Below are 23,425 nucleotides of genomic sequence, written 5' to 3'. Positions count from 1 at the left end.
TTTTATTTATTTTTACAACACTCCCAATCTAGATATGTCATATTCACAAATGTTTATTTTCTAAATCTAAAGAGTTATTCTGTGTCTTCTTTTTTTAATTGAAATTTAGTAATTCATATTTATCGAACAAAACGACGCATATGTGAATTAGATAAGTTAGACATATTTAAACTATTATTTATATTAATAAATAAACTCTTTTAATTATAACATATGTATGACGAAGATTCCTTAATCGTACCGGGTTGATTAAAACACATGTATGTGGTTTACCAAACGGGAAAAAAGAAAAAAAGATCTTTGTGGAAGGTATAGATGTCCTCCACTCTACTCCACTCGCGTGATTCAGACGCTCTCCTCCATCTTCTCTTTGTCTGCAAGTTTTTCCTTTTCTAGTTTTTGGGTTCCAAAAGCAACCGCCACTTGTTTGATTATTCCCATATCACATGCTCGTGTCGTGTTGCTTAAGAAAAATTGAAGGACCAAAATGACAGAGGCAGTAGTTTCCAAAGGCAAATTTATATATGTTGGTTCGTCTAGCTTGTCTTTAACAAGACGAAACGGTTAACAAATCTCATCCATATTGTCATCTCATCTCTTGTCTCAAATTATAGCGCATATCTTGCCATATTACTATAAATTTATTTTGCTACCAATCAGTGGCCCCCACGAGTGCGTATAATTCTCGTATCAACGGATAGAAATTGTGAAATGCATCAAATGGGTAGGAATTGTTGTCAAATTAGGTGGACAAATTCTAAACGTTGATTCATTGTAAGTTCCACTTGCATCAACGAGCATACAATGATCAATGGGAAGGAGAAGCAGAAGAGGACACCTATAATTTGCTATAATTGAATGGTGAGGCAGAAGCAGCACAAGCTGCTGCACAAAGGGATCGGAGGTTACCAAATCGTAAAGCTGTCACCTCCACTCATGCCCGCCTTATATGATATGTATGATCCATGATGATTAATGGTGGCAAGGTATTGCGAGCCTTCCAATCAAGGTAAAGTGTTCACACGAACTCTGACTTTATTATCAGAGTCGGAGTGAGGTGGGCTAAAAAGAAGCCTAGCCCCATAAAAAGGGTATAAAAGGTTGTACATGCGCATGTGGTCACACCAATTCCACTTCCACCATTTACAGCTCCATCAATAGCAACAATAATTGTTGAAGAAAATAGGGTAAGACATAAAGAGTGCAGTTAAGCTGGATGAAAATGGCAAACAACAATTTACCATGCTGCGAATTAGATATATAAATAAATATATAAAAATAAACAAAGATTCGTACAGAGACAAACTCAATTCTACATTTATATTACACCACCATGAAAAAGACACTCTATAAATAAGTTTTCACGCTCAACACAGACAAGACACAACAAGGAAGGAATTCGGATTTAGGTAAACAGAGGGATTAATTGTACAAGGGCAATTCATGGTACAGTTGTTCTAGGAAGTCGTTGCAGTGGGGGCAGGCAGCACAATCAATTCAACCATCTAGAAGACCAACAAAGAATCTAATTGGGGGGGGGGGGGGGGGGGGGGCAGGGCCCAGGGGGGTGTGCATACATGGTGAACAAACTGATTGATGAAACCATTAGTTAGACCATACATGAACTAGACCAAGCCTATTGCCCGTGTAGATCTCGTTCCGCTCTTCATCATAGAAGAGAGCAGTAATATCTTCCAAGGCTTCTGCAACTGTACTTCTAATTCTGGATGAAAGGGCCCGCTTCTTCGAATTGCAGCTGCTGCCACAACACTTACCACTACAGCTGCATTCAATTTCCTTGTTGTTGCTTGCTCTTATTTTAGCAAGGCATTTCCCAGTTAAAATATTGCTGATATTGATGGAACCTGCTGCAATAGAGATGCAAACACTGTCAGAAAACCAACGCCTTCTCACAGAAAGGATTCTCCAACTTATAATATTGTAAGAGATATAAGGAAACAATATTTACCATTTCCTTCAGATAATGGATCATCAGAATCAGCCTTGCAGTAAGAAATAATAAGATCCTGGTCACTAGTAATGTATATGTTATTGGTATTGCAGTCGGGATGCCACAAAAGATGATCCTCAAAAGAAGTTACAAGTTCTCCTCGAAAATTCCAAACAGCCACAGTTCGATTTCGAAACGTCAGGAATAGCTGATTCTCATACAGAAATATAAAGGCTGATGGTGTCATGAACTCAGTTCTGCTAACTTCTGTCAGCTCAAAATTACGAACCTACAGATGTAGCAGTCAGACATACAAATCCAAATGATTTAATAATAATACATCAGCAAGATATACAGAAAGATCCTCACATCAAGAATTTGGAGGTTCTCATTTTCTTGCTTTACAAGAAGCTTTTCATTGAACTGTTCGATGAAATCCACCTTCTTATTCCGATGAAGGAGATGGTTGAAGGATTTGAGAACAGTACCATCCTCTATGGACAGGATCTTAAGAGGAACGTGGCTACTAGCTTTAGTAAAAATTAACAGCATGATTCCAGGACTGCAAAAGAAAGTTGGAAAAAGAGAAGCAAAATAAATGTCCACTAAACAATAGCAAAAGAAAATACCAAATGTAAATGCCAACACCAGTGTGTGTGTGTGTGTGTGTCTGCAGACGCACTATTTAAGAAAAGGAGGCATGTGAAGAAAGCTTACCTAATCTTAATTTCTTGGACATGCTTATCTGATATGGAGTACAACATGGTGTAGTTTTTCAGATCAAACACCTTGTATATGCTGATAATAAAATAGAACCAAAAAGAAAGTAAATCAAGATCAAGAAGATAATTGTGTATTTGAAATGAAGACCAATAAGACAGAATATTTACTTATCCTGTGCAGAATAAGTGAGAACCTTCCCATTTACATCATCGAACTCTACAAAACCAGGCCATTTCAGTGACTCTGATTCAAAAAGAGCAAAGCCAGCATCTGGTTTACCTCTTCGTATGTATCTGGACAACAAAATTTGACAGTTTCAGAAAAAAAATATAAAAAATGGGACAATTACACTGTTGTTTCTTTTGGGCTTTTTGGGGGGGTTGTGTCACGTGTATGGGAGGAGAAGAGGAGGGGGGGTGGAGGAATTTACGTACTCAATCCTAGTGCTTCTGCATTTCAAGGAACTGAAATTGTCTGAAGCATAAACTGAAACAGTGATAAGTGAGTCATTGTTTTTGTTATAAAACAAGCTTCTTATCACTTCATCGGGACTGACATTCAGAAAGCATATTCTCTGGTTGGTTTCTGCATCCAACAAAATAAAAACATTACATATTCCGCTCATTCAACTTTTATAAGTAATAAGACTGGTGCATGCAGGGTAAGATTAGAAATAAAAATATTACTGCTACTACCTCGGCTAAATGCTGCACAAACACCAGATTGCGCAAGAGCAAACACAATGTCACGCGCTGCTACAATCTCAATAATTTTTGACCTCTTTCGCAAGAAAGGCAGAACCATGGCACAGTGACCTTTTGGATCATGCGTATCATATTCCTCCTATGCATTTAAATATCACCAGAATCAGAAATTAGGTATTGCAGGCACACTAGCATCGTCAGTGAGGAATCTTTTCACTCATATTTCAAAAGCATGTGTAGTGCATAACTCCATATTCATCGCAATATTAAATCCATTAAGATTTTCAGTATTGATTGTTAGCAGAAACAAATACAGTTTTTACTCAGGAACATGAGACAACGTGACTGCACAAATCGAAACTCCAATCTTGAAACTTACAACTTTCTTACAGTATTGTTGCATATGAGCTTTATTACACAACATGCTTTCAAGTGTTTCCATTAGTAATATGAAATGGGATCCAAATGCATATCGTATAAGTAGAGCCTATGACAGGTTCGTAGCACTAAGAATTTGAAAATAGCGGCATCACAAGTATAAAGGCCCCATGTTCAAATTAAACAGGAACAACTAACTGAAGACCGAAGCATAATGCTAACTGAACGCCACTTAGTGCTCCTAACACCCACAAATTAACAATAGGGGGGGATTTCAGCTTACCTTAGTTTTTGGAGTAAGAAATATTCTATTTTTTGTCTCTAGGGAGCTTGAAAAAGTAACAATCGAGCTATTGAGCTCACATTTCTTAACAGTGAATAGAAGGACTGAACAAAATTAAGGAATGCACGACAATAATTGACAACAGAGTCCCATCTTTTTCAATTTTCTGTGAGAGGATCTATCATCCTAATAATTTAGCAACAAAACCCATTATTTATCTTTGGTTTTTGAACTTAATGAAAATCAGTACAAGTGCTAGAGCTAACCACAACTACCTAAGTACGCAGAAGAGGTAAACAAGCATCAAAGCCCCAAACTTTCCTTCAATAAAAAAATAAAAAGAAAGAGCAGTACCTGGAGACGAATATTGCGAAACCTCTCTTGGGCATCGCTCATAGTGAAAGCACGGTCACGCTTGGAGCTGATTTCGCGCCTCTGAAGCTTCTTAACGCTGTTGACGAACCCATCCACGCCACCAACACGAGGACGTTTCTTCGCTACCACCCTCCTACCATTGCAAGGCCGAGGACTTGCCGATATTCTCCTTCCCCCTTCCATTAATTCCTCTCAGAAAAACCCAATACACTCACTTCAGACTTAGAACCAGACCGTAACACATATTTTACTACTCGTCTTCCTTTTCAATTACACAATTTGTGATCTTCTGTAGCATCGCATCGCATAAACCCTAAACTCTGAGAAAGCGAATTGGGGAGGAAAAGCCTAAGGCTTTAGCTGCAGAGATACCTACACACCTCTAATTTCAGAGAAAACACGGCGTCTCTCCCTCTTCCTCTGTATATGGAGCACTCAAAGCTCAAACTTTGTGACGGAGAGGGAGATTTTGTTGTCGGATTGGGATGACGAGTGTCTCTTCTCTCTAGCTCTGATCCATTTTCAAAAATCTCTTTGGAAAATTGACGGCAACTCTCGACGGTGGATTATTGGGCTTTCAAATGAAATTAGGCTCAGGAGCTAGACAGAAATTTTGGGCCTAGTTGGGTTTAAACAATTTTGCTGTACAAGGCTACCAAATAAAGCACTCATAGCCCAACTAGAAATTGGTTTTTCTTTTGGTAAACAAAAAGTATTATATTCTACAATTTAATCAAGACCGTCCACTGCCTGGCTGGACCAGCGGACCACCATTCTTTTTATTTTTACTCTTTTCTTTTGTTGGAAAACTGATTGTTCACAACAGGGCCAGTGCATGCAACTGCCCTCACTTTTCAATATTACTAGAGGTGAAATTGGGCAATGTTCCTTTGATGTGCTCCTTGAGCATGGGTAAGATGTTCGATAAAATTTCTAAAATAGGTTAAGACATGGTATGGTACGAAGCTAAACTAGGTAACATGATGTGCCGGCATTAAGAAGAAAAATTGCTAGATCCTCCACGAGAAATGTTCTTATAGTTTCTTCTTTTTATGTTACATTGGAGGAAAGAAACCTCATTGGGATTTGATTCTGGGCACCATGGGGAAAGGAGAATCCACCATCACTGGTCCACTGTGGTGGGAACCCATTGGCGTCTCTTTAAGACTTTTACCGATGGGACTTTAGCAAAACCTACAAATACCTTACATTCTCCATATATTTGGTGATATAAGAATACGTATATTTTGGTATAGTGTAAAAGTTAGAGATTCTTTCATCAAAAACAAAAAGTTAGAGATTCAAACTCAAAACTAAATTAGTAATGAAATGAAATGCGTACAACAGTATCGATGCGACACATTCTTTTTCATTCTCGATGTGAAATATAATCTCAACAAGTACTCCACTTTATCCGGTGGACATAGCCAGATTCCATATTTCCATTGGCCTTAGCTCACATAAGTTTAACCTGGCGAACTGACCATTCAGTTCACTGAGCTAAGTTCTGTGTGCTTTGGAAGGTGGTGGATCCCTCACCATTCTCTCTCTTTGAAGGTTGTATGGCTCACAATTGTTCACAAGAAGTGGAATGAGGCTAGCTATAGCTGGAGTCTGGACCTCTTGTCTTGAAAGTGGAAGACTACCTAATTCAACAAGAACCCCAATCTGTCTGCTGGACAACTATGGGTACCCTTATGGGGCATTTTCAGATTTTTTTCATCCCCACAATCCTATGTTTCAAGGACGGCGCGGTCCTATTCTCACTTTCTACATGCACTCAATAATGCATAAAGATTGAAGCATCCTATAATTGTCCTAGAGCCAATAGCCATTGGCTAACAGTCTCCCGCGCATGGATGATTTGACTGTTGATGCTTCGTTAACCCCACATGCATCAACGGCCAAAATCACCTCAAGCGCATGCGCGACTGACTTTAGCTTAACAGAGAAGAAGAGTTAGCTAGTGTTTTATTTTGTTTTTTCAAATCTTGGCTTTGGGAAAGTCTTGTTTATGCGCACCACACGATTATGCAAAGCCAAGGCAGCAAGTGCAATTGGGGTATAATAAGTATATAAGCCTCGCCATCTTGTGACGTCCTGACAGTTCAATTTCAATGACAAGAAGATCGTTTCAAAGCCTTTCAAACACAGATTAGTTGTACATAACAATAAATAAAATAAATAATGGAAGTTTAGTCACATCGGTGGTCCAGCAGATTATTGAGAGAAACTGAAGTGGTCCTAAGTATGTAAGAAGGAAGATTGAGGATCTTTTTCTTTTTGTGAATTTTGGGACCCCAAAATTCAATTCATCGTCCTCAGAGAGAAAGAGAGAGAGAGAGGGACCGTCTCCTAACTCTATTAGCTCGCTAGATTACTGGCTCATCGTCCTGTGCCACTGACAGCATCAAACCCTAGTTTGACCCAGATTGTCGACATATTGAATTATACCACCCCACCTTCTCCAATCACCATCTCATCTTTTCCTTTCATATTCCCTGCAATATATATTGAATTATGAGTTTCTGCAGATTAAGACACTCTTATATATTGCTAATCAAAATTAAGTTACTGTTGCATTGTACTTTAGGTCAGTCGGCCACAACAATCAGTCTGTCCTTTTACACTTAAGTTCGGATCTCCTTATTGTAAATTAGAATAGTTTTAAACCATCACTTTGTATTAAAATACAATTTCTTTTACAAGGTTAGTGTTCGTAATTTTGTCCACTTGTATTTCTTAATGTTACTAGAACCCCCTGCTCATGTTCATGTGCTTGTTCTTTTACCCTCAACACATTTAGTCCAAATACATAGTAAGAGAGAATTTACTTTTGATCAATTTGTCACAAAGTCAACATTTCACATTGGCCACCCAATTTGATCAAATATATGGTTCATGCACTTTTGATGAACTGATGAAAGATATTATATTATAGAACCCACGTTCATGCACTTCACGTATATATATATATATATTGCTTGTAGATGGATTAGTTTTTGAGATAAGAACTCTTCATATATAGCAAAGCATAAGCTTAAAGCATATGTATATGCCTGCCTTTCTTGGCCGCCTCTTCTATCTTTCTCTTTTTTGGTAGAAAACTTGTGCATATTGCATTATATATGTATAGAAAAATATAGGGGAAATGATCGTCAACACCCTATTTAACTCTCTTGATCCCCGACTCGCCAATTTATATATTCAACTACGATTAATTAATAATGTCATTGTCTTAGATAGATCTATTTCATCCAATTTCACCGTCACACAATATTTAAAAGGTGATGATTTTGACACTTCAAACTCACCTTTAAATTACCTTATGAAGAAGTTGGTGAGATGAAAATTTGGCATGTCAAAATCATCTCATATTTATATAACAGGTGTTAAACGTGGGTTTGTTGCAGTAATGTTAAACCATTCACACTAATATTATAGAACTTTTAGCCGAAATGGGTCCTCCTCCCTCCTCTCTCTTGACCTCCCCCTAATTATAGTAAATCTTTCAGCCTTAATACACGCAAAGCTACACGCGTATATATTTATTTGTGTACAGTATCTTTTATCAATAATGCTAGACATATCAATTTGTATACCAAATATCATTCAATTATGTGCTAGTTTAATATATATGTCAATATCTAACTTGTCAAAAATAAGAACGAGAGATTCAGAATGGGTCCATATTTGAATCAATGAAAGAGTGACAATCATCTCGAGAATAAATTTGGTAAATGTAGCATTATCTCTACTTACGTTTGATTGATTTGTCCGCAAGTAACTTTGATAATGTTATCATGTCACACAGTCTGGCATGTTATGCTGCGAACCTATTCTATTTTGTACCGTTTCATGTAAAAGCACGGGTTACTCAATGTAGTCTATATATATCATATGACTAACAGATAGCTACAAGAAAAACCAGTGAAGACTAAAAGAGAGAGAGAGAGAGAGAGAGAGAGAGAGAGAGAGAGAGATGGAGGTCTCTTTTGTGTTGAAACTCCTTTCTTCCCTGGCTGCCGCGGGACTGGTTGGCTTCTTACTTCACCTCTACAACACAGTGTGGCTAAAGTCCGAGAGGCTCAGAAGAAAGCTCCGAGTGCAAGGCATCAAAGGCCCTACGCCTTCTTTTCTATATGGGAATCTGCCTGAGATGCAGAAAATCCAACAACTCCCCAACACTCCAAACCACTCTGAGTTTGTAGCCCATGACTACACCTCCACACTCTTCCCCTACTTTGAACACTGGAGAAAACAATATGGTATCAATTTTTAATCCTTTTTTTCTCTCCCTCTTTTTTTTTACTTCTTTTTAATATTTCTCATGGCATGTTATATATATTTATTCACACACACACATGTACACATATTACATATAAACAGTGTGATTTGGAAAGTTGGCAAAACGTTTTTGGCCAGCAAAAATGGATAGAAATCTGAAACAGAAACGAAGGGAAAAAAGAGTTGATAGGAATTTGATTTTTCTTGGCTTTCTTGGGAGAGAGAGAGAGAGAGGAAGAGGGGGGTGTGGGGGGGGTGAACTTTTTCCAGCTCAGTCAATGGGATTGGGCAGAATCTTGGCTAATAGAAATGTGTTCAGATGCTTGGATTCTCGAGTTTAATTAGTTAAATATGTACTTAAGGTAAGCCATGTCAAAGTCTCAGGCCAATTTGCAATTAATATAATTAAGTAGTACAATTTAATATGTGAGAGGTGGCAAGACAACGACTACTTTTAATGATATTTCAAACTAACAAAAAATAAATAAATAAATTTTTATAAGACTATATGATGATTGGAACATGGGAGGGCCGCATATAATATAGAATTGATGATGTGGTTATGATTGATAATCTAACACAAAAAATAAATATTATTCTTTAGAAGTGTGAAGATACACAATATTTTAATGAAACATGCATTATGTTTTAAATTTTTAGATGAAGATTAATTAAGAGTTAGTGTGGTGATTTTCCCACTTCAATTTTGTCCATTTAAATTCTATTTTATAACTGAAAAAAGAATGTAAGTGGTCAAATTGGGAATGGGGAAATCGTTATTAATTATTATAATGGTGACCCATCCCATAATTTTTTTTAAAAAAATTTGATTGATAGACTCCAGTAGCAGTTGTTGGGTTTGGGCAGATTAGACTCAAAAGTCCAAAACTATAGCTGACCCAGTTAGGCCCATCATATAATCAAAACAATAGAATGGGCTTCATTTGTGTGTGTATTTTTAAAAAAAACTTATCACGAGATCTAATCCAATGAAAAAGGGTCTTGACTTGTAGACCAGTGGTATCATATTCGAACCATACAGCACTTGTAGTGTGTCTGGGTCCCTTCGCCTTATAATTTAGACTATCGCTTATAGTCATATTTATGAATGTGTTGCAGGTCAAATATACACCTACTCAACAGGTATGAGACAACATTTGTATGTGAACCAGCCAGAGCTAGTAAGGGAAATGAACCAGTGCATGAGTTTGGATTTAGGCAAGCCTTCTTATGTAAGCAAGAGGCTTGCACCCATGCTTGGCAATGGCGTTTTGAGGTCCAATGGCATTGTCTGGTCACAACAGAGAAAAATCATTGCCCCTGAGTTCTTCACAGACAAAGTCAAGGTAAATAATTAATTAAAAATTAAAATTGGTCCAAAAATTTGCGAAACAACTTTAATTGAGAGAAATTAATTGATAATTTTGTGGCAGGGCATGGTGTGGCTGATGTTAGAGTCAGGACAGACATTGCTTCAAAAATGGGAGGATTGCATTGAAGCTCAAGGTGGCATGACAGCAGAGATTCAAGTCGATGAGGATTTCAGGGATTTTTCTGCAGATGTTATATCAAGAGCTTGTTTTGGAAGCTCTTATATAAAGGGCAAACAGATTTTCTCAAAGCTTAGAGCCCTTCAAGAAGTCATTTCCCAGCAAAATTTCCTGTTTTCTAATTTGGGGTATGCAAGTTTAACACTAGTTAACAATGTACTTTGGCTGTGTTAAATGTTTTTTTTATTAATGGCTAATTATAATGCAGTGGCTTGAAGAAGCAAAATGAGATAGGGTGCTTAGAGAGAGAGATAGAGTCGTTGATCTGGGAGGCAGTGAGAGAAAGACAAGGCTCAGAGACATCTTCAGCCGAAAAGGATCTGTTGCAGACAATACTAGAGGGAGCCATCAATGACCAAAGCTTAGGCAAAGGTTCATCCAAGCGCTTCATAGTTGACAACTGCAAGAGCATATACTTTGCAGGCCATGAATCCACAGCTGTTGCTGCCTCTTGGTGTATGATGCTGCTTGCTCTACATCCCGAGTGGCAAGCTCGAATTAGGACGGAGTTGGCTCAAGTTTGCCCAGATGGCCTCCCAGATGCAAACTCACTCCCTCAATTGAAAACGGTACAAGTTCTTGCATCAATCTGTATGTACATTATAATTTTGTTGGATGTAGGGTATAGGGTACTTTTCTGATGCCAAATTGTGTTGTCACTACACATTCGAACAAAACTACTTTATTAAAACCAACAATATCTGAAAACGTAACATGCTAGACTATCTTGTCTAGCAACATAACATTTCCCGTTTGAGTATAAGTCTTCGACGTAACCCTGCATACATGCATACACCCTTGCAGATGGCTATGGTAATTCAAGAAGTCTTGCGTTTGTACCCGCCGGCTGCCTTTGTGTCAAGGGAGGCACTTGAAGATACCCAAGTGGGAAACATCAGTGTTCCTAAAGGGGTATGCTTATGGACTTTGATCCCAACATTGCACAGAGATACAGAAATTTGGGGACCTGATGCAAATGAATTCAAGCCTGAGAGGTTCATAGATGGTGTGTCTAAAGCTTGCAAGTCTCCCCAAGCCTACATCCCATTTGGGTTGGGGCCTCGAATATGTTTGGGCAAAAACTTTGCCATGGTTGAATTGAAAGTTGTGCTCTCCCTTGTTATCTCCAAGTTCTCTTTCTCTCTGTCTCCCAAATATAAGCATTCTCCTGCTTATAAAATGATAGTAGGGCCTGGAAATGGTGTACATATCCTCATTCAAAAATCTGTTCTTGACAGATAGAAACAAGTCCAAAATCATTCAAGTAGCTAGCTAGGTGTCTATTATTGTTCGAGTTATATGTATGTCATGTTTGCCAAATTTGGGATATTGGAATGTAAACAAAGCTTTTTTTAAAATTATTTTATAAATAATTTGTTTTAATATTATTTGATGTTATCTTTGTTATTTGATGCATACATAGAAAATAAATGAATTTTTAAAATCAATAATCATGTTTTAACCAAATAAACAATTCAGAAATTGAAAGATTCATATCAAAATAGGAGAATCTACACCGAAAAAGAAAAAAAAGGGTAAATAAAAAATGAGGAAAACTTGAAGAACTCGTACCAAATTTATGAGAAACATCACATTAGACTGTTGAGAAGACACCATTTGCAAACCGCGATTCTACATACGCTTCTCTCCATCTTCCTCCTTCAGTATGTTTCCTGAAATCTACAGAGATGAAAGGTGTAGCAGCGGTTTAGCACCATCCTCTTTTACTTCACAGATGAAAATGGCTTCAGAGTCAGACGCAGAAGGAGGAGGTCACAGTGACCCATCAAATGTATGGACTTTTGGGGCCCTCAAGCCTCCCTCCAAACAAAGAAACACAGGAATTTTCCCAAAAAATAGAACTTGGGAGAAACTGCAAAAACTTTTTATCAGTTAGTTATCTGGGTCCAAGAATTCTGGGCTCGTCGTAATTGTGAGAGTGAATCTTTGTAAGACAACCCCCGAATTCTTTTTTTGGTCCCTCTATCTTTCATGCGTATACATTCATTTTTACCATAGACAAGTTTCTATAAGTGCTCGACTTTTTATTTTTGCAGTGAAAGTTGATGATGATGCCAGAAATCTTCTTGAGCACATGGGTTCCAATAATCCAGGGTCGAAGGCTATTGGCATTGTTTCAGAGTACCATAAATGGATGTCCAATGGTTGAAGAAGCGGATATTGGTATGTCTGCTTCTGCATTTTATTGTTTTTGGACATAGCTCTACCTCTGTCACTGCTTTTTCATTAGAAGGGTCATTATTGAAGTGTTGTTCTTTAAAAAAAAAAACAGAAAAACTGACGTACTTAATCTTGAGCTTCATGAATTGTTTCTTATTGTTTGATTATAGTATATACCAAATGGACAAGCCTTATTAAAAATGAATTGCTCGTTCAAAGAATTGAGGCCAAGATATGATCACAAAAAATAGATATGTCATGAGCTAGGTGGTGGTATACCTGCATATATGGAGAAAGTGCTGTGGTATAATCAAGAGCTTCTTAAAAACTGATAGTCTATTAGTTCTAAACTCTTAAGATTGAAATATTTTGGGAAATACACAGGAGTTGGTTGGCGGTCATCAAGTGTTTCATTTACTAATTTACTCCAACAATGTTATAGAGGATGCCACATTATTCATACATCATATCTAAGCTAGAAATGTGTTTTTCTTTGAATTCTTTCATCAAGAGACTTACTTACTAGTTGCCATAATAGTGAAAATTTGCTTTATAAAGGCTTCGGCAAAATGAAGTCAGAAACACATATGGAAATGAGACGAAGTTATAATTTATAACTCCTTGTTTTATTTTTATTTTTACATTTTTATCAGAAAAATAAAGCTCTTATTTATTTCAATCACTTTGGTTACCACAGTTCACAAAAGTAAATTTGAGTCTAAGTATTAAATTTTGGTTTTAACCATGCATTTTTACTTAACCATTAGTGTTTTGCCAGATGGGGCCAACGCCGCTCCATTTGTTCTCCAGAACACAATTTTCAGGCTAATCTCTTCATGCACTGGGAGGCCCGTCCTTGTCATTATGTGCTCATGTCTAAGTAAATCCACCAAGATTACCTTAAATGGGTGAAATTTATTAAGTTACTTTATAAATGGCCTTCTTAGGGTTAATAGTGCTCTATTGGAGCATCAGTCGGGATTGACATTATGGAGGCGGAGGTCCTGTAAATGTTTTCACTGCTCGGTTGCTTGAAGGAGATGCAATTGGTAATGTTCTATTGCTTTTCTTTTTTGAATGTCTTTTTTGAATGTGAGTCTTGCATTCTGCCTTCTGTCACTACTTCCACCGATCTTTACCAGTTTGGCGTTTTTTGATGGCCATGGGAGAAATCCAAGAAGAGAAATTGCAAATTTTGATTGCTCTTAGATAGCCTTTTTATGTTTTTGTATATTGAAAAACCCTTTCTTGCTGCCATCATCAGGATAGAAAGGGATTGAAGGTTTACCCCTGATTAATCATTTTTAGTAGATCAGTTGCACGGATATCAGCTTTGAATCGAGGTAGGTTGGTGGTAGGCAAGTCCAACTAAAAGGGAAAAGTATTGCTAATACTAATAAAAAATATAAGACTAAGAAAATATTTTTAGCCCTTTTCAAAGGAATATCAACTTCATTGATTTTTTATTCTTTTTTTTATCAAATGGTGCTTTTTCTCTTTATTTGATTTTCTCCTATCATTTAGTTGTGGTTGTCATCCATTTGTGATATTGATGTGTTAAGATTTGGTCACTTTGAGAAGCTTGTTGTGGTTGGTACAGAATTGATGGATTTGTACTAGACTTGGAACTAGTTCATTGACATCAATAATGTTATGAGTGATACAAAAAGAGGAATTGTGTTGGTATCAGATCCTCAAGCACACTGGCTTGATATTATAGCTAAACCCAGAGTAATAATACATTGGCGTCTGATCCAACTATGTTGTGAGTGATAAAAAAGAGAGGAATTGTGTTGGTATCAGATCTTCAAGCACACTGGCTTGATATTATAGCTAAACCCAGAGTCATAATACATTTGGCGTCTGATCCAAGTCCCAACACCCGACTGCTTACTAGATTGTAAAACAGTTGGTACCCAAGGGGAGAAGTCGAATTACGGAAGAAGGGAGAAATTGGATACTCTAATTTGGTTAGAAATTAGAATATCCAAAGATTGTAGGGTTCGGCGGGGGCCCCCTGTTTCAAATCCAAGTCCATGAAGCGGGATTGGAGGATTTCTGGGTATCAAAATAAGAATTGGTTAGAAATTTTTCTTGTAGAAAAAATAGTTCAATTGATTTAGCAATATTATGAAGAAATATACAAAATAGGAACAAGAACTTGTGCTTTGTACAAATATGTAGCCCATCATTCTGTATATATTTTTCTTCATCTGTCCTTTTTTTGGAAAATTTGAAATATATGGTGGTGGTAGTGGTTGCTTTGCAATGATGTGCACTAATAAATGCATAAATAGGTTGCATATTGTTCTTTTAGTATATGTATTTTACTAGAATTGGAATAGAAAGTGGCCTAATATTCTATCTTCTTTTAGGAGATTGAATTACTAATAAGAAATTTAGCTGATGAAAGTTCACATAATTACTAATAAATTATTTTGCAGAGTAAGATGATAGGGTTTACTTTTTTGGTTCGTATTTATTGTGGAACTCACATGTCTCAGTTGAGTGATACTTGAATTTGTTTTTCTATCGCATTTTAAAATCTAAGATCAGGTAGCATCAGTTTAAAGAAAATTTTCAGATTTTTGCTTGGTGATTATAATGAAAATCAGTTCTTGAAAGATGTGATAGTTTCCTATCTAAGAGAAGGCAAAGATAGAGAGTATGTAAGAGAATATGATTTTGCAGTGGATGAACGATGCACTTAAGTGGTCATGTGGCCCACTTATTAAAAGGTCCAGGGACATAGTTTAGTTCTATGAAAATTGTTTTCAATTTGGCTAAACAAAAGTGTCGTTTAAAACATTTTAGCATGAAATGAAAACAGGTTTTCAAAGAATTTAACTGAAATATGAAAATATTTTCCATTTCAGAAACAAAGAGTATTGCTGAGAAATGGTTATGTGAGATTTCACCCAATTTCTGTTTCTCTTTACATTTCTGTATTGTTTGTCGCTTGATTTTTGAGTATATACCAGTAACCCTTTACCCTTTTACTGAAACTAATTCTATTTGTGGTGTCTCATGGCATTTCGGTTTCTCTCTTCTTTTTTTTTCTGTCACTTTTATTTTCCAAGATTACATATATTGTACATGAATATCTAATAGCTTTCCTGAACTTTCCATGTTTCATCGCTAATATTTATCACTTGATTTGTGGAACAGTAGGGGACATTCAATTGAGTTACGTTGTATTGTAGAAGTTTGTATCTCATAGAGGTGATTGTGGAAATAACAAATAACAATTGCAATTATGTGGAGAGGTGAACGTAGGAGTGCACGAATACTTGAACTGGAAGCAAAAAAGACTCAGAATAAGGGCAAGGTGACATGTGATGCAGCCAGGGATGTTGTTACTGAAGATTCCAACCTGACGCAGAGAAAAAAAAAGGTTAAGAGTACACCCGTCCAGGATCTGGTTGCAAATACAGTTGAGTATCAACTGAAAAAAGAGGTGTGTACTAAACAAGGCTGCGAAAACTGGAACAGTTATTGAACAGGAAGTGGAAATGTTGAACTGTTGCTTTGTCATGACAATTAATTGAATATTTTGAGTTTTTTATTTTTTGTATCAAGCATAAATTCTTAGTAGTAAACTTTGGTAGGCACTCCACATTCTTTTTCTACATACTTCATATATATTTGAGCTATTTTATTTGAATGAAAGGACAGGTATATTCATTATAATTTTGCACTGGTGTTACAATTTTTTTCTTTTTTCTTCTCCTTTTTGGCATAAATGCAGGCTGGTAATTCGAGCAACGAAGACCATTGTACAAATGACGGTGAGGGTGTTTCATTTTTTTCCTTTAAATTTTGAATTGAAATTTACTATATCTATGTTAGGATGGCAAGGACTCATTAACTCATTATTTCTTGTCTTAAATCAAACAGTTTCCTTGTCATCTGGTACTGTGTTACCAGAAAGAAGGAAGCTGGAACTGCTGCTTGGTATATTGAAAAGGTAAACACTTGGTTATGACATTTTTCTAATTGCGTTTTTGTTGTTAGCCACGCTATAATTGATTGAAGTGAAGTTTTTTGGTTTTCCTCCTAGAAGCGATTGTGCTCTTCTTTATTGAATTTCTAATCAAGGAAGTTAATGCCTTATTGTTTTTAACTTTAATTATAGGAGAGACTCACACAATCTATTTGCAGAGGCAGTAAATCCAGAAGAGGTTTGTCTACTGTATTTATGGTCTATCCAAATATGTATACCGTTATAGTTGCTTATTTATAGTTCTTAATGTAAAAGGTTAAAGACTACTATGATATCATTAAAGAGCCAATGGATTTCGGCACGATTTCAGCAAAACTCAATGGACAAAGCTACAGAACACTTGAAGAATTCGAGGTTTGCTCCTAGACTCCATGGTTCACTTCTTGTTTTTCCTTTCAGTAAAGTTGGGAAGAGAACTTGTTTTGAGACTTCTGTATCTAATACTCATCTCCCTTTTTATGTTTGGTGAAAATTTGAGTACATATGCACGTTTGTTTTGACTTTTAAGCGGTTGGGTTGGTTCATTGGTTTCCTCACCAAATTTAGTTTTTGGCATGCTATTTTTTTTTAGTGAGGCATGCTAGTTTTATAGTTGTAGGAGTATGAAATAAACTGCTTTCCATCACATTTGTGATTGTAATATTTGGTAGATTAATGTTGATAGTTGTATATAAAGCTATCCCTTTAGTTCTGATGATTATTTGGTTAACGTACAGCATGATGTGTTTTTGGTATGGAACAACGCAATGCTTTTCAACTTGTCAACAACCACCTATTATAGACAGGTAAGTCCATTAAGCACTGTTGTTATCATCAAGGTTGGCCAACTGTTTATGCTCTTGAAATCTACATTTTCTCCTTATTATATTGAGATTTATGGTTTTTCAGGCTTGTGCTATAAGAGACCTAGCGGAGCGGTTGTTTGATGCTTTGAAAAATGACCCTGAGAACTTTGAAAGTAGCCATTCCATGATAAGACTGAGAGCCACTAAGAGGGCTAAGACTGAAGTGAACATTCAGAATAGTTCTCACAGGTCAACAAATGGGATGGCTTCAAAGGGTAGGTCTACATCCAAACAAGATACATAAGCATGCCCTATAAGTCCAACTTCAGAACTTACATTTTGCCAAAGTGATTACAAAGTAATAGAGAACTCTTAACTCGCTCGAGATATTGACTTATCCAGTATTCTGCATGATCTTGTAATTGAACACATTAATGCACATGAGTCAAGTGTGCCTGTATGAGTTTTACAGTTTTGGTTATTGTAGGCTAATAACCTCCTTACAAGATCACTGAGAGTGCCTTTTAGCATTCAATATAGTTGAACTCATTCTCTCTTCATTTCTCCCATAAACAGGCTGTAGAGGTGAAAGAAGTTCTGAGCATTCTGAAGTAGATCAACATGAAACCTACAGGCCTCTGAATACACTCCCCACTGCGAATGAGTCAATTGAGTCTACAGTCTATTGCAGCTCAAAACAACTTGTGCAGGTGAGTAATGTCTGTGTGCAACGCAGTGGAGCATCTGCTCATGGGTGTATCTTAAGTAGTTGTTCCAAACTGATATAAAAAAGAAAAATTGTCTCAAAGAAAAATACATGTATACATTCATGTAAGCTGAACCTTTATTCAACAGCAACCAATCCAAAGGCCTGTAATAGAAAAGAGGACTGAACTTTAAGGTCTTATTTATTTGTGTAGTCTGAGTTGTATGTACTTGCATATTGATTACTTGTCCTGGCTTTGTAGACTAAGCAGAATAGTATTGGATACCAAGAAAACTTGATGCAGTTTGTTGGGCCAACAGCTCAAATGGTTGCGGAGCACAATTCCACAAAAGGTGCTGAAGATCTTAATCCTCACAATGCAACTTCCAACTTTCAGTGCCAAGCTCCATATCAAATTCTTAATGTGGCATCATCTCAAATGGTTGGGCCAACAGCTCAAATGGTTGCCGAACACAATTCGGGAAAAGGTGCTGAAGATCTTAATCCTCATAATGTGACTTCAAACTATCAGCGTCGAGCTCTAGGTCAAATGCTTAACATGTCATCACCTCAAATGGTTGGGCCAACAGCTCAAATGGTTGCTGAGAAGAATTCAGACTTGATTTGGCAGCAGTTCAAAAACATTACCGATCTTCAAACTGAAGATCTTAATCCTGATAATGCAACTTCAAACTTCCAGTGTCGAGCTCGAGCTTTAGGCCAAATTCATAATGTGGCATCAATTAATTCTTACCCCACCAATCCCTTATCTGGGAGTTCCTCCTCTATGAACTCCTTATTTGGAGATGGTAAAGGCAAGAATGTGTTGATAGCTGATGTGCATGCCTCCGATATAAGGAGGGAAATTGAGAAGATTCATGGTCCATGGCCATTTTGGTCTGCAGCGCGGCTTCCCCAGTTTGTTTCTGGACCAAGTCAGAGTCCAGCCCTGGGCCCAAGTTATCTTGGAGGTGGAGCACATCAGTTTCAACCAGTGGCTGGTAGAGGAAGCACACACTATGGAAGCAATGTCGAGCAGGCAAGCCAAGGTTTGAATTTGTTTAGGCCAACAGAGTTAGGACCACAGCAACCTTTCTTCAACAAGCTATTTGAGCAGCAGAGTCAGAATACGTCAACCTCTGGAACCAGCAGAAGTGCTATAGAGTTATCAGACATAGATGAATGGTTAAGTGTTGGTCGTCGTCGAGACGGATCATCAAACACCCGAGATCCTCCAGCAAGCTCTCAGGGGCAAGCTGCCACAGCGGGAACTGACAACTTCCCATGGACTCTTCGCCTCTGAGGCAGGCTTTATGAGTACTTTACATGAATAAACATGTTTTCCGTAGTATCGTATGTTTCTTTCCTCAGAACATGAGACCTTATTGCTATCCTTTGCTTTTATGAACTAATGGTGTGATGAAGTTGCTTTTGTTTTTGGTTTTTCCTATAAAATCCATGTCCTGCTGCTTCCAATTGTGAACTTTTGATTGATAACATTGTCTTGACTGAGGAGAGTAGCTTTGATTCATATTCATAACCATACACATTGGTTCACAATCTCACTATAAAAATTTGTAGGACCAAATGTCATGGAGATTGGGGTTTCCCATGTTTTCTTGTTCAAGTCTTTTCAAAAATTGGACCTTTTAGTTATATGGCAGAATAGCAGAATCCGGGTCGGTTTAGTAGGGTACGGGTTTAGACTAAAGCATCAAATCTCTTTCATGTTTTTTCTGTAAAAAAGTTTCTTTACGGAGCGCGCTCGGCCGCGGGAAAGGTCTAAGAAGAGGATGAACGAAGATCGAACCGTACAAGTGGCAGCAATCTAAAGGTTTAGCTAAACTACTGTCGTCTAGCGCAAAAGGACCAATTGGCAATTTGCTAATAGTTTCGAAAAAGACAACAGACAGACCTTGGGGTGAATTCGTGAATAGGTAAAATAGATAGCGGCGTTTTCACCCTACTATATCATGAAAACAGTAAGGGCATTTTTGACTTTTCGGATTTCATTTGGATTTTGCAAACCACCTATGCAAGTTTATGAGTTTATGAGTTCAGGAACACACTCAACAACATTATCTTCCATTCCAGAGGATGAACGATTCACAAAAAATTGCAGAGAGAGAGAGAAAGACAAAGAAATGGAGATTAGTGCAGCTGCAGCTACAGCAGCAGCAGCTGCTATGCCCATGCATATAGTAGAGGGTCACACGACCAAGAAAACCATGGAGCTAAAATGGTTGAGCAGAAGAAGCAGAGGCGGCAAAACCCAAATGGAAAAAACCATGAAAACGCCATCAGAATCGAAACCAAAAGCACCAGCAACCCTGCAAGCCCTGGTCCCAGTTTTCATATCCACAAACCCATCCCACGTGAACCCAGATGACCTCAGTGACCTCTTCATCGCGTGCAACCTCTCATGCCACCGTTTCCCCAATTACGTGGACGCCGGCGGTGGCCGCTGCGTCGTTGAAGCTGTGGACTTGCACAAGCTGCGCGTCGCTCTCTCCCACAGTTCAGTCTTGGTCTCAGTCTTCTGCAAGCCAAATGATGTGATTGGTTGCTCTTCATCATCTTCATCATTTTTGAAGGAAAAGCAGCAGCGGCAGCAGCAGCAGAAGAAGAAGATAGTGGGTTTTGGAGAGTTGTTGCAGAATGTGGTGATGCCTGTTACCCCATTGAACAGTCAATTGGTTGGCTTTGGGCGTGCAGTTTCTGATCTTGGACTCACTGCCTCCATCTACGATGTCATGGTATATATCAATCAAATCAAATTGGTTTTGTGATTAATCTTCTTCTGAGTTTAATTTCCAAGAGAAAGTGTTGAACTTGGGAAGTATTGATATAGATATGCTTCAGTGTCTTCCAGGTGCTTCCTTCATTGCGGGGAATGGGAATTGGCAGGATGATAGTTAAAAGAATCATAAGGTTCACTATTCTTTCTTTATTTTTCTCTCTCAAGTTTTTTGCTTTACTGTTGCTTTTTCCGAATTATAGGACTTGTAACATTGACTAGCTAGTAGCTTGTTTGAACTCTAGGGATTGTATGTAACATCCTGAAATAAAGATGCCCTTTTTGTGGTGTTTAAAAAGTATTTCAATACTTCGTGCAGAATGCTCACAAGTAGAGACATCTATGACATAGCAGCCCTTTGCTCAGAGAATGAGAGGTAACTAATCATACCAATCTGACTCAATGCTTTGCTGAACAAAGTTTCCCCTTACAATGTGATTGTGATTGTGAGGATAAATATCTGCTGTAAATCTTAATTTCAGGTCATTCTTCGAAGTGTGCGGTTTTGGGGATGACATTTTAGGCTCCACTGCAATGATGTATACAAGGAGTAGCGTTTCAACTAATCCTCAAGACAACCAGATGGTTAAACGTGCCGGTCGAAAGCTATTGTTAGTTCCACCACTTTCGAAGACCTTGCCATACTCCAAGACCATGAAATCATGAAGTTGAGCCACGGTTTTTAACTCGGCTGAAGCACCAAGATGAGAAGATTTTTGTGTGCTCTGTTGGTTGTCTCCATTTTGGCTTGAAGATGTTGCATAATCAAATTATAACAAAAGAGCCAAAATGGGCTCTCTTTTTCTTTTTCCTGGAGGGAGGAGGCTAGTTTACTTGTAATCTGGTAATTTGATTGTTAGCCCACCCTTCCATGGGTTAAAAGTCAAGATCATGTAAACTTTTGTAAAGTAGTTTCACTGTTAACACATGACCATTTTAGTCATATTCCCTACAGTATTCTCCTGTACGGTTTCTATTTTCTAATTACAGATTCCTGCCCGTCTGTGATGCACTTATGCTGGGGAAAAGAAGTTTGACAAAAGGGGTTACCCCATAATGTTGCTCGGGTATAAAAATTATCTCACCCCCAAAGTAAAGTAGCCGTCAAGATAATGTAAAACAGCTTCCCTTCTTGTTCTTCATATCAACTTATCCTAAGACAACCTTGCACAAGAAAGTTCTCTCAATTTCTCTCTTTCTTCAATTAGCTTGGTATGGGGAAACTCTGGGTTGAAGTGTGCCTGATATCTGCTAGAGGGCTCCGGCGTTCGTCTTCCTTATGGAAGCTCCAATGGTATGCCGTTGGGTGGACTAACCCGAATAACAAATACTGCACCAAGATTGATGCATCTGGAAATGCAAATCCAGTATGGAAAACCAAGTTTGCTACCTTGGTTGAGGACTCGGAGTCGAACTTGCAGGATCTGGCGCTGCACATTGAAGTGTACAGCAGAGAGCCTATATTCCTCAGAGAGAGGCTTCAGGGTACAGCAACTATAGTCTTGAGAGAATTTCTGGCTAAGCATAACAAGAATTCTGAGGCTTCAAGACAAGGAGCTGAAGACGTTGGGAGCTATCAATTGCGGAAAAAGAACTCCAACAAGCCTCAAGGATTTGTCGATGTTTCAATACGTATATCTGAGGACATGGAAGCTCGAAGCTCATACACAGGTATTCATAATTCATGGGGGTGTTCTTCAGAAACTCTGAAAGATCCAATGATTCTTATGTAACTCTTGTTTTTTTTTTTTTTTTTTTTTTTTTTTTTTTTTTTTCCAGTTTAAGTTTCTTGTATAAATTCAGTCCCTCATATATGTGTTTCATGGTTGAAGTTTGATGGCAACATGATCCTTGACATATGGTTTGGATCACAGTCTAACTCTTTCGATAGAATTTGATGTGTTTATTGACTAATAACTCTGTTTTTGCAGGCAGTGAGGGAGGACCTACGGATCTCAGCAATACCATCACCTTGGCTATTGGAGATGGGTCTTCACCAACATTTCTACCTCTAGCTACACACCAAAGGCCAGAAAGTCAGCTCCGTATCAATTCTCCATACGCACATATCAATTCTCCATACGCACAACCAAGGCCTTTCCCTACAAACTATTCCAACCCATCTGCAGTTGGACCACCAAGGCCTTTCCCTGCAAACTATTCCAACCCATCTGCAGTTGGACCAAGCTACCCGCCATCAGGCGGACCAAGTTACCCGCCATCCAGCGGACCAAGCTACCCGCCAGCAAGTGGACCAAGCTATGAGCCGCCCAAAACTCCGCCACCACCTCCCCCACCTTCTAATGTTGGGTACATACCCACTTTTATCCCAAGAACAGATAGAATGTCGGATACCTATGTTAATATGCCCTCATCTGGAGCACCGCCTGGTCGTAGAGGGGCACCGGGTTTTGGAATGGGAATGGGTGCTGGAGCACTGGCGGCCGGTGCTGTGATCTTTGGTGATGACTTTATGTCAGGATTTGATATGCCTTCAGGATTACAAGATGCTAGTCTCACCATATCAACTGATCCTCCTTTTTAACCAAGTTTGTAATTAGCATCGGTAATTATGTTGTATCAAATTAATGCAGTATAAAAGTCCACTACTTAAACGTGGTTATCCCATTAATGCAGTTAAACTCCTTTCTCAGATTATGATCTCAGTAAAGAACAAGAATGTGCATAGGGTTTTGCTCCAT

At 38.0% G+C, this 23,425-nt stretch overlaps 5 protein-coding genes across 8 annotated transcripts; 4 read left to right on the top strand and 1 right to left on the bottom strand.

Annotated features, from left to right (window-relative positions):
* Positions 1-1,243: 1,243 nt before the first annotated feature.
* On the bottom strand, positions 1,244-4,963 carry LOC110768942 (uncharacterized). 2 transcript variants are annotated; one of them, XM_021972821.2, is made up of 8 exons: positions 4,394-4,963; positions 3,370-3,517; positions 3,109-3,259; positions 2,842-2,967; positions 2,669-2,749; positions 2,321-2,513; positions 1,970-2,240; positions 1,244-1,865 (listed from the first exon to the last, which is right to left on the bottom strand). In XM_021972821.2, the coding sequence occupies exons 1-8, from the start codon at positions 4,595-4,597 to the stop codon at positions 1,606-1,608; spliced, it is 1,434 nt and encodes a 477-aa protein (XP_021828513.1). In that variant the 5' UTR covers positions 4,598-4,963; the 3' UTR covers positions 1,244-1,605. The 2 variants fall into 2 exon arrangements, with proteins under 2 accessions (XP_021828513.1, XP_021828512.1); XM_021972820.2 differs by having other exon boundaries at positions 1,244-1,868; positions 4,394-4,961.
* Positions 4,964-8,316: 3,353 nt separating this feature from the next.
* Positions 8,317-11,639, top strand: LOC110768956 (cytochrome P450 714A1). The gene is made up of 5 exons (XM_021972839.2): positions 8,317-8,682; positions 9,821-10,047; positions 10,135-10,379; positions 10,460-10,820; positions 11,056-11,639. The coding sequence occupies exons 1-5, from the start codon at positions 8,397-8,399 to the stop codon at positions 11,491-11,493; spliced, it is 1,557 nt and encodes a 518-aa protein (XP_021828531.1). The 5' UTR covers positions 8,317-8,396; the 3' UTR covers positions 11,494-11,639.
* A 107-nt stretch (positions 11,640-11,746) lies between these two features.
* On the top strand, positions 11,747-19,334 carry LOC110768962 (uncharacterized). 3 transcript variants are annotated; one of them, XM_021972846.2, is made up of 12 exons: positions 11,747-12,200; positions 12,309-12,435; positions 13,380-13,481; positions 15,601-15,889; positions 16,181-16,220; positions 16,330-16,399; positions 16,568-16,613; positions 16,691-16,789; positions 17,152-17,220; positions 17,324-17,495; positions 17,797-17,930; positions 18,189-19,334. In XM_021972846.2, exons 4-12 carry the CDS (start codon positions 15,689-15,691, stop codon positions 19,227-19,229), a joined length of 1,872 nt encoding a protein of 623 aa, XP_021828538.1. In that variant the 5' UTR covers positions 11,747-12,200; positions 12,309-12,435; positions 13,380-13,481; positions 15,601-15,688; the 3' UTR covers positions 19,230-19,334. The 3 variants fall into 3 exon arrangements, with proteins under 3 accessions (XP_021828538.1, XP_088103964.1, XP_021828539.1); XM_088247838.1 differs by having other exon boundaries at positions 13,211-13,481; XM_021972847.2 differs by lacking the exon at positions 13,380-13,481.
* Positions 19,335-19,466: 132 nt separating this feature from the next.
* On the top strand, positions 19,467-21,666 carry LOC110768933 (Acyl-CoA N-acyltransferases (NAT) superfamily protein). The gene is made up of 4 exons (XM_021972813.2): positions 19,467-20,682; positions 20,799-20,857; positions 21,043-21,099; positions 21,206-21,666. Exons 1-4 carry the CDS (start codon positions 19,900-19,902, stop codon positions 21,387-21,389), a joined length of 1,083 nt encoding a protein of 360 aa, XP_021828505.1. The 5' UTR covers positions 19,467-19,899; the 3' UTR covers positions 21,390-21,666.
* A 121-nt stretch (positions 21,667-21,787) lies between these two features.
* On the top strand, positions 21,788-23,376 carry LOC110768935 (Calcium-dependent lipid-binding (CaLB domain) family protein). The gene is made up of 2 exons (XM_088247841.1): positions 21,788-22,394; positions 22,655-23,376. Exons 1-2 carry the CDS (start codon positions 21,938-21,940, stop codon positions 23,266-23,268), a joined length of 1,071 nt encoding a protein of 356 aa, XP_088103967.1. The 5' UTR covers positions 21,788-21,937; the 3' UTR covers positions 23,269-23,376.
* The last annotated feature ends 49 nt before the right edge of the window (positions 23,377-23,425 follow it).

The sequence above is a fragment of the Prunus avium genome, chromosome 2, assembly GCF_965620075.1.
Source record: "Prunus avium chromosome 2, drPruAviu1.hap1.1, whole genome shotgun sequence".
NCBI classification, from domain to species: domain Eukaryota; kingdom Viridiplantae; phylum Streptophyta; class Magnoliopsida; order Rosales; family Rosaceae; genus Prunus; species Prunus avium.
This window is presented reverse-complemented; position numbering and strand designations above follow the sequence as displayed.

What these genes read in the sequence shown, in the direction of transcription:
- LOC110768933 (XM_021972813.2), top strand. Translation starts at nt 19,900, where the DNA reads ATGAAAACAGTAAGGGCATTTTTGACTTTTCGGATTTCATTTGGATTT. An exon ending in CCTCCATCTACGATGTCATG is followed by an intron (nt 20,683 to 20,798) that starts GTATATATCAAT and finishes AGTGTCTTCCAG; the next exon opens with GTGCTTCCTTCATTGCGGGG. An exon ending in ATAGTTAAAAGAATCATAAG is followed by an intron (nt 20,858 to 21,042) that starts GTTCACTATTCT and finishes TACTTCGTGCAG; the next exon opens with AATGCTCACAAGTAGAGACA.
- LOC110768942 (XM_021972820.2), bottom strand. Translation starts at nt 4,597, where the DNA reads ATGGAAGGGGGAAGGAGAATATCGGCAAGTCCTCGGCCTTGCAATGGT. An exon ending in TTGTGCAGCATTTAGCCGAG is followed by an intron (nt 3,260 to 3,369) that starts GTAGTAGCAGTA and finishes TGTTGGATGCAG; the next exon opens with AAACCAACCAGAGAATATGC. An exon ending in ACTTATTCTGCACAGGATAA is followed by an intron (nt 2,750 to 2,841) that starts GTAAATATTCTG and finishes TTTTATTATCAG; the next exon opens with CATATACAAGGTGTTTGATC.
- LOC110768962 (XM_021972847.2), top strand. Translation starts at nt 15,689, where the DNA reads ATGTGGAGAGGTGAACGTAGGAGTGCACGAATACTTGAACTGGAAGCA. An exon ending in AGTATCAACTGAAAAAAGAG is followed by an intron (nt 15,890 to 16,180) that starts GTGTGTACTAAA and finishes GCATAAATGCAG; the next exon opens with GCTGGTAATTCGAGCAACGA. An exon ending in CTGCTTGGTATATTGAAAAG is followed by an intron (nt 16,400 to 16,567) that starts GTAAACACTTGG and finishes CTTTAATTATAG; the next exon opens with GAGAGACTCACACAATCTAT.
- LOC110768935 (XM_088247841.1), top strand. Translation starts at nt 21,938, where the DNA reads ATGGGGAAACTCTGGGTTGAAGTGTGCCTGATATCTGCTAGAGGGCTC. An exon ending in AGCTCGAAGCTCATACACAG is followed by an intron (nt 22,395 to 22,654) that starts GTATTCATAATT and finishes CTGTTTTTGCAG; the next exon opens with GCAGTGAGGGAGGACCTACG.
- LOC110768956 (XM_021972839.2), top strand. Translation starts at nt 8,397, where the DNA reads ATGGAGGTCTCTTTTGTGTTGAAACTCCTTTCTTCCCTGGCTGCCGCG. An exon ending in TTCCTGTTTTCTAATTTGGG is followed by an intron (nt 10,380 to 10,459) that starts GTATGCAAGTTT and finishes ATTATAATGCAG; the next exon opens with TGGCTTGAAGAAGCAAAATG. An exon ending in CACTCCCTCAATTGAAAACG is followed by an intron (nt 10,821 to 11,055) that starts GTACAAGTTCTT and finishes ACACCCTTGCAG; the next exon opens with ATGGCTATGGTAATTCAAGA.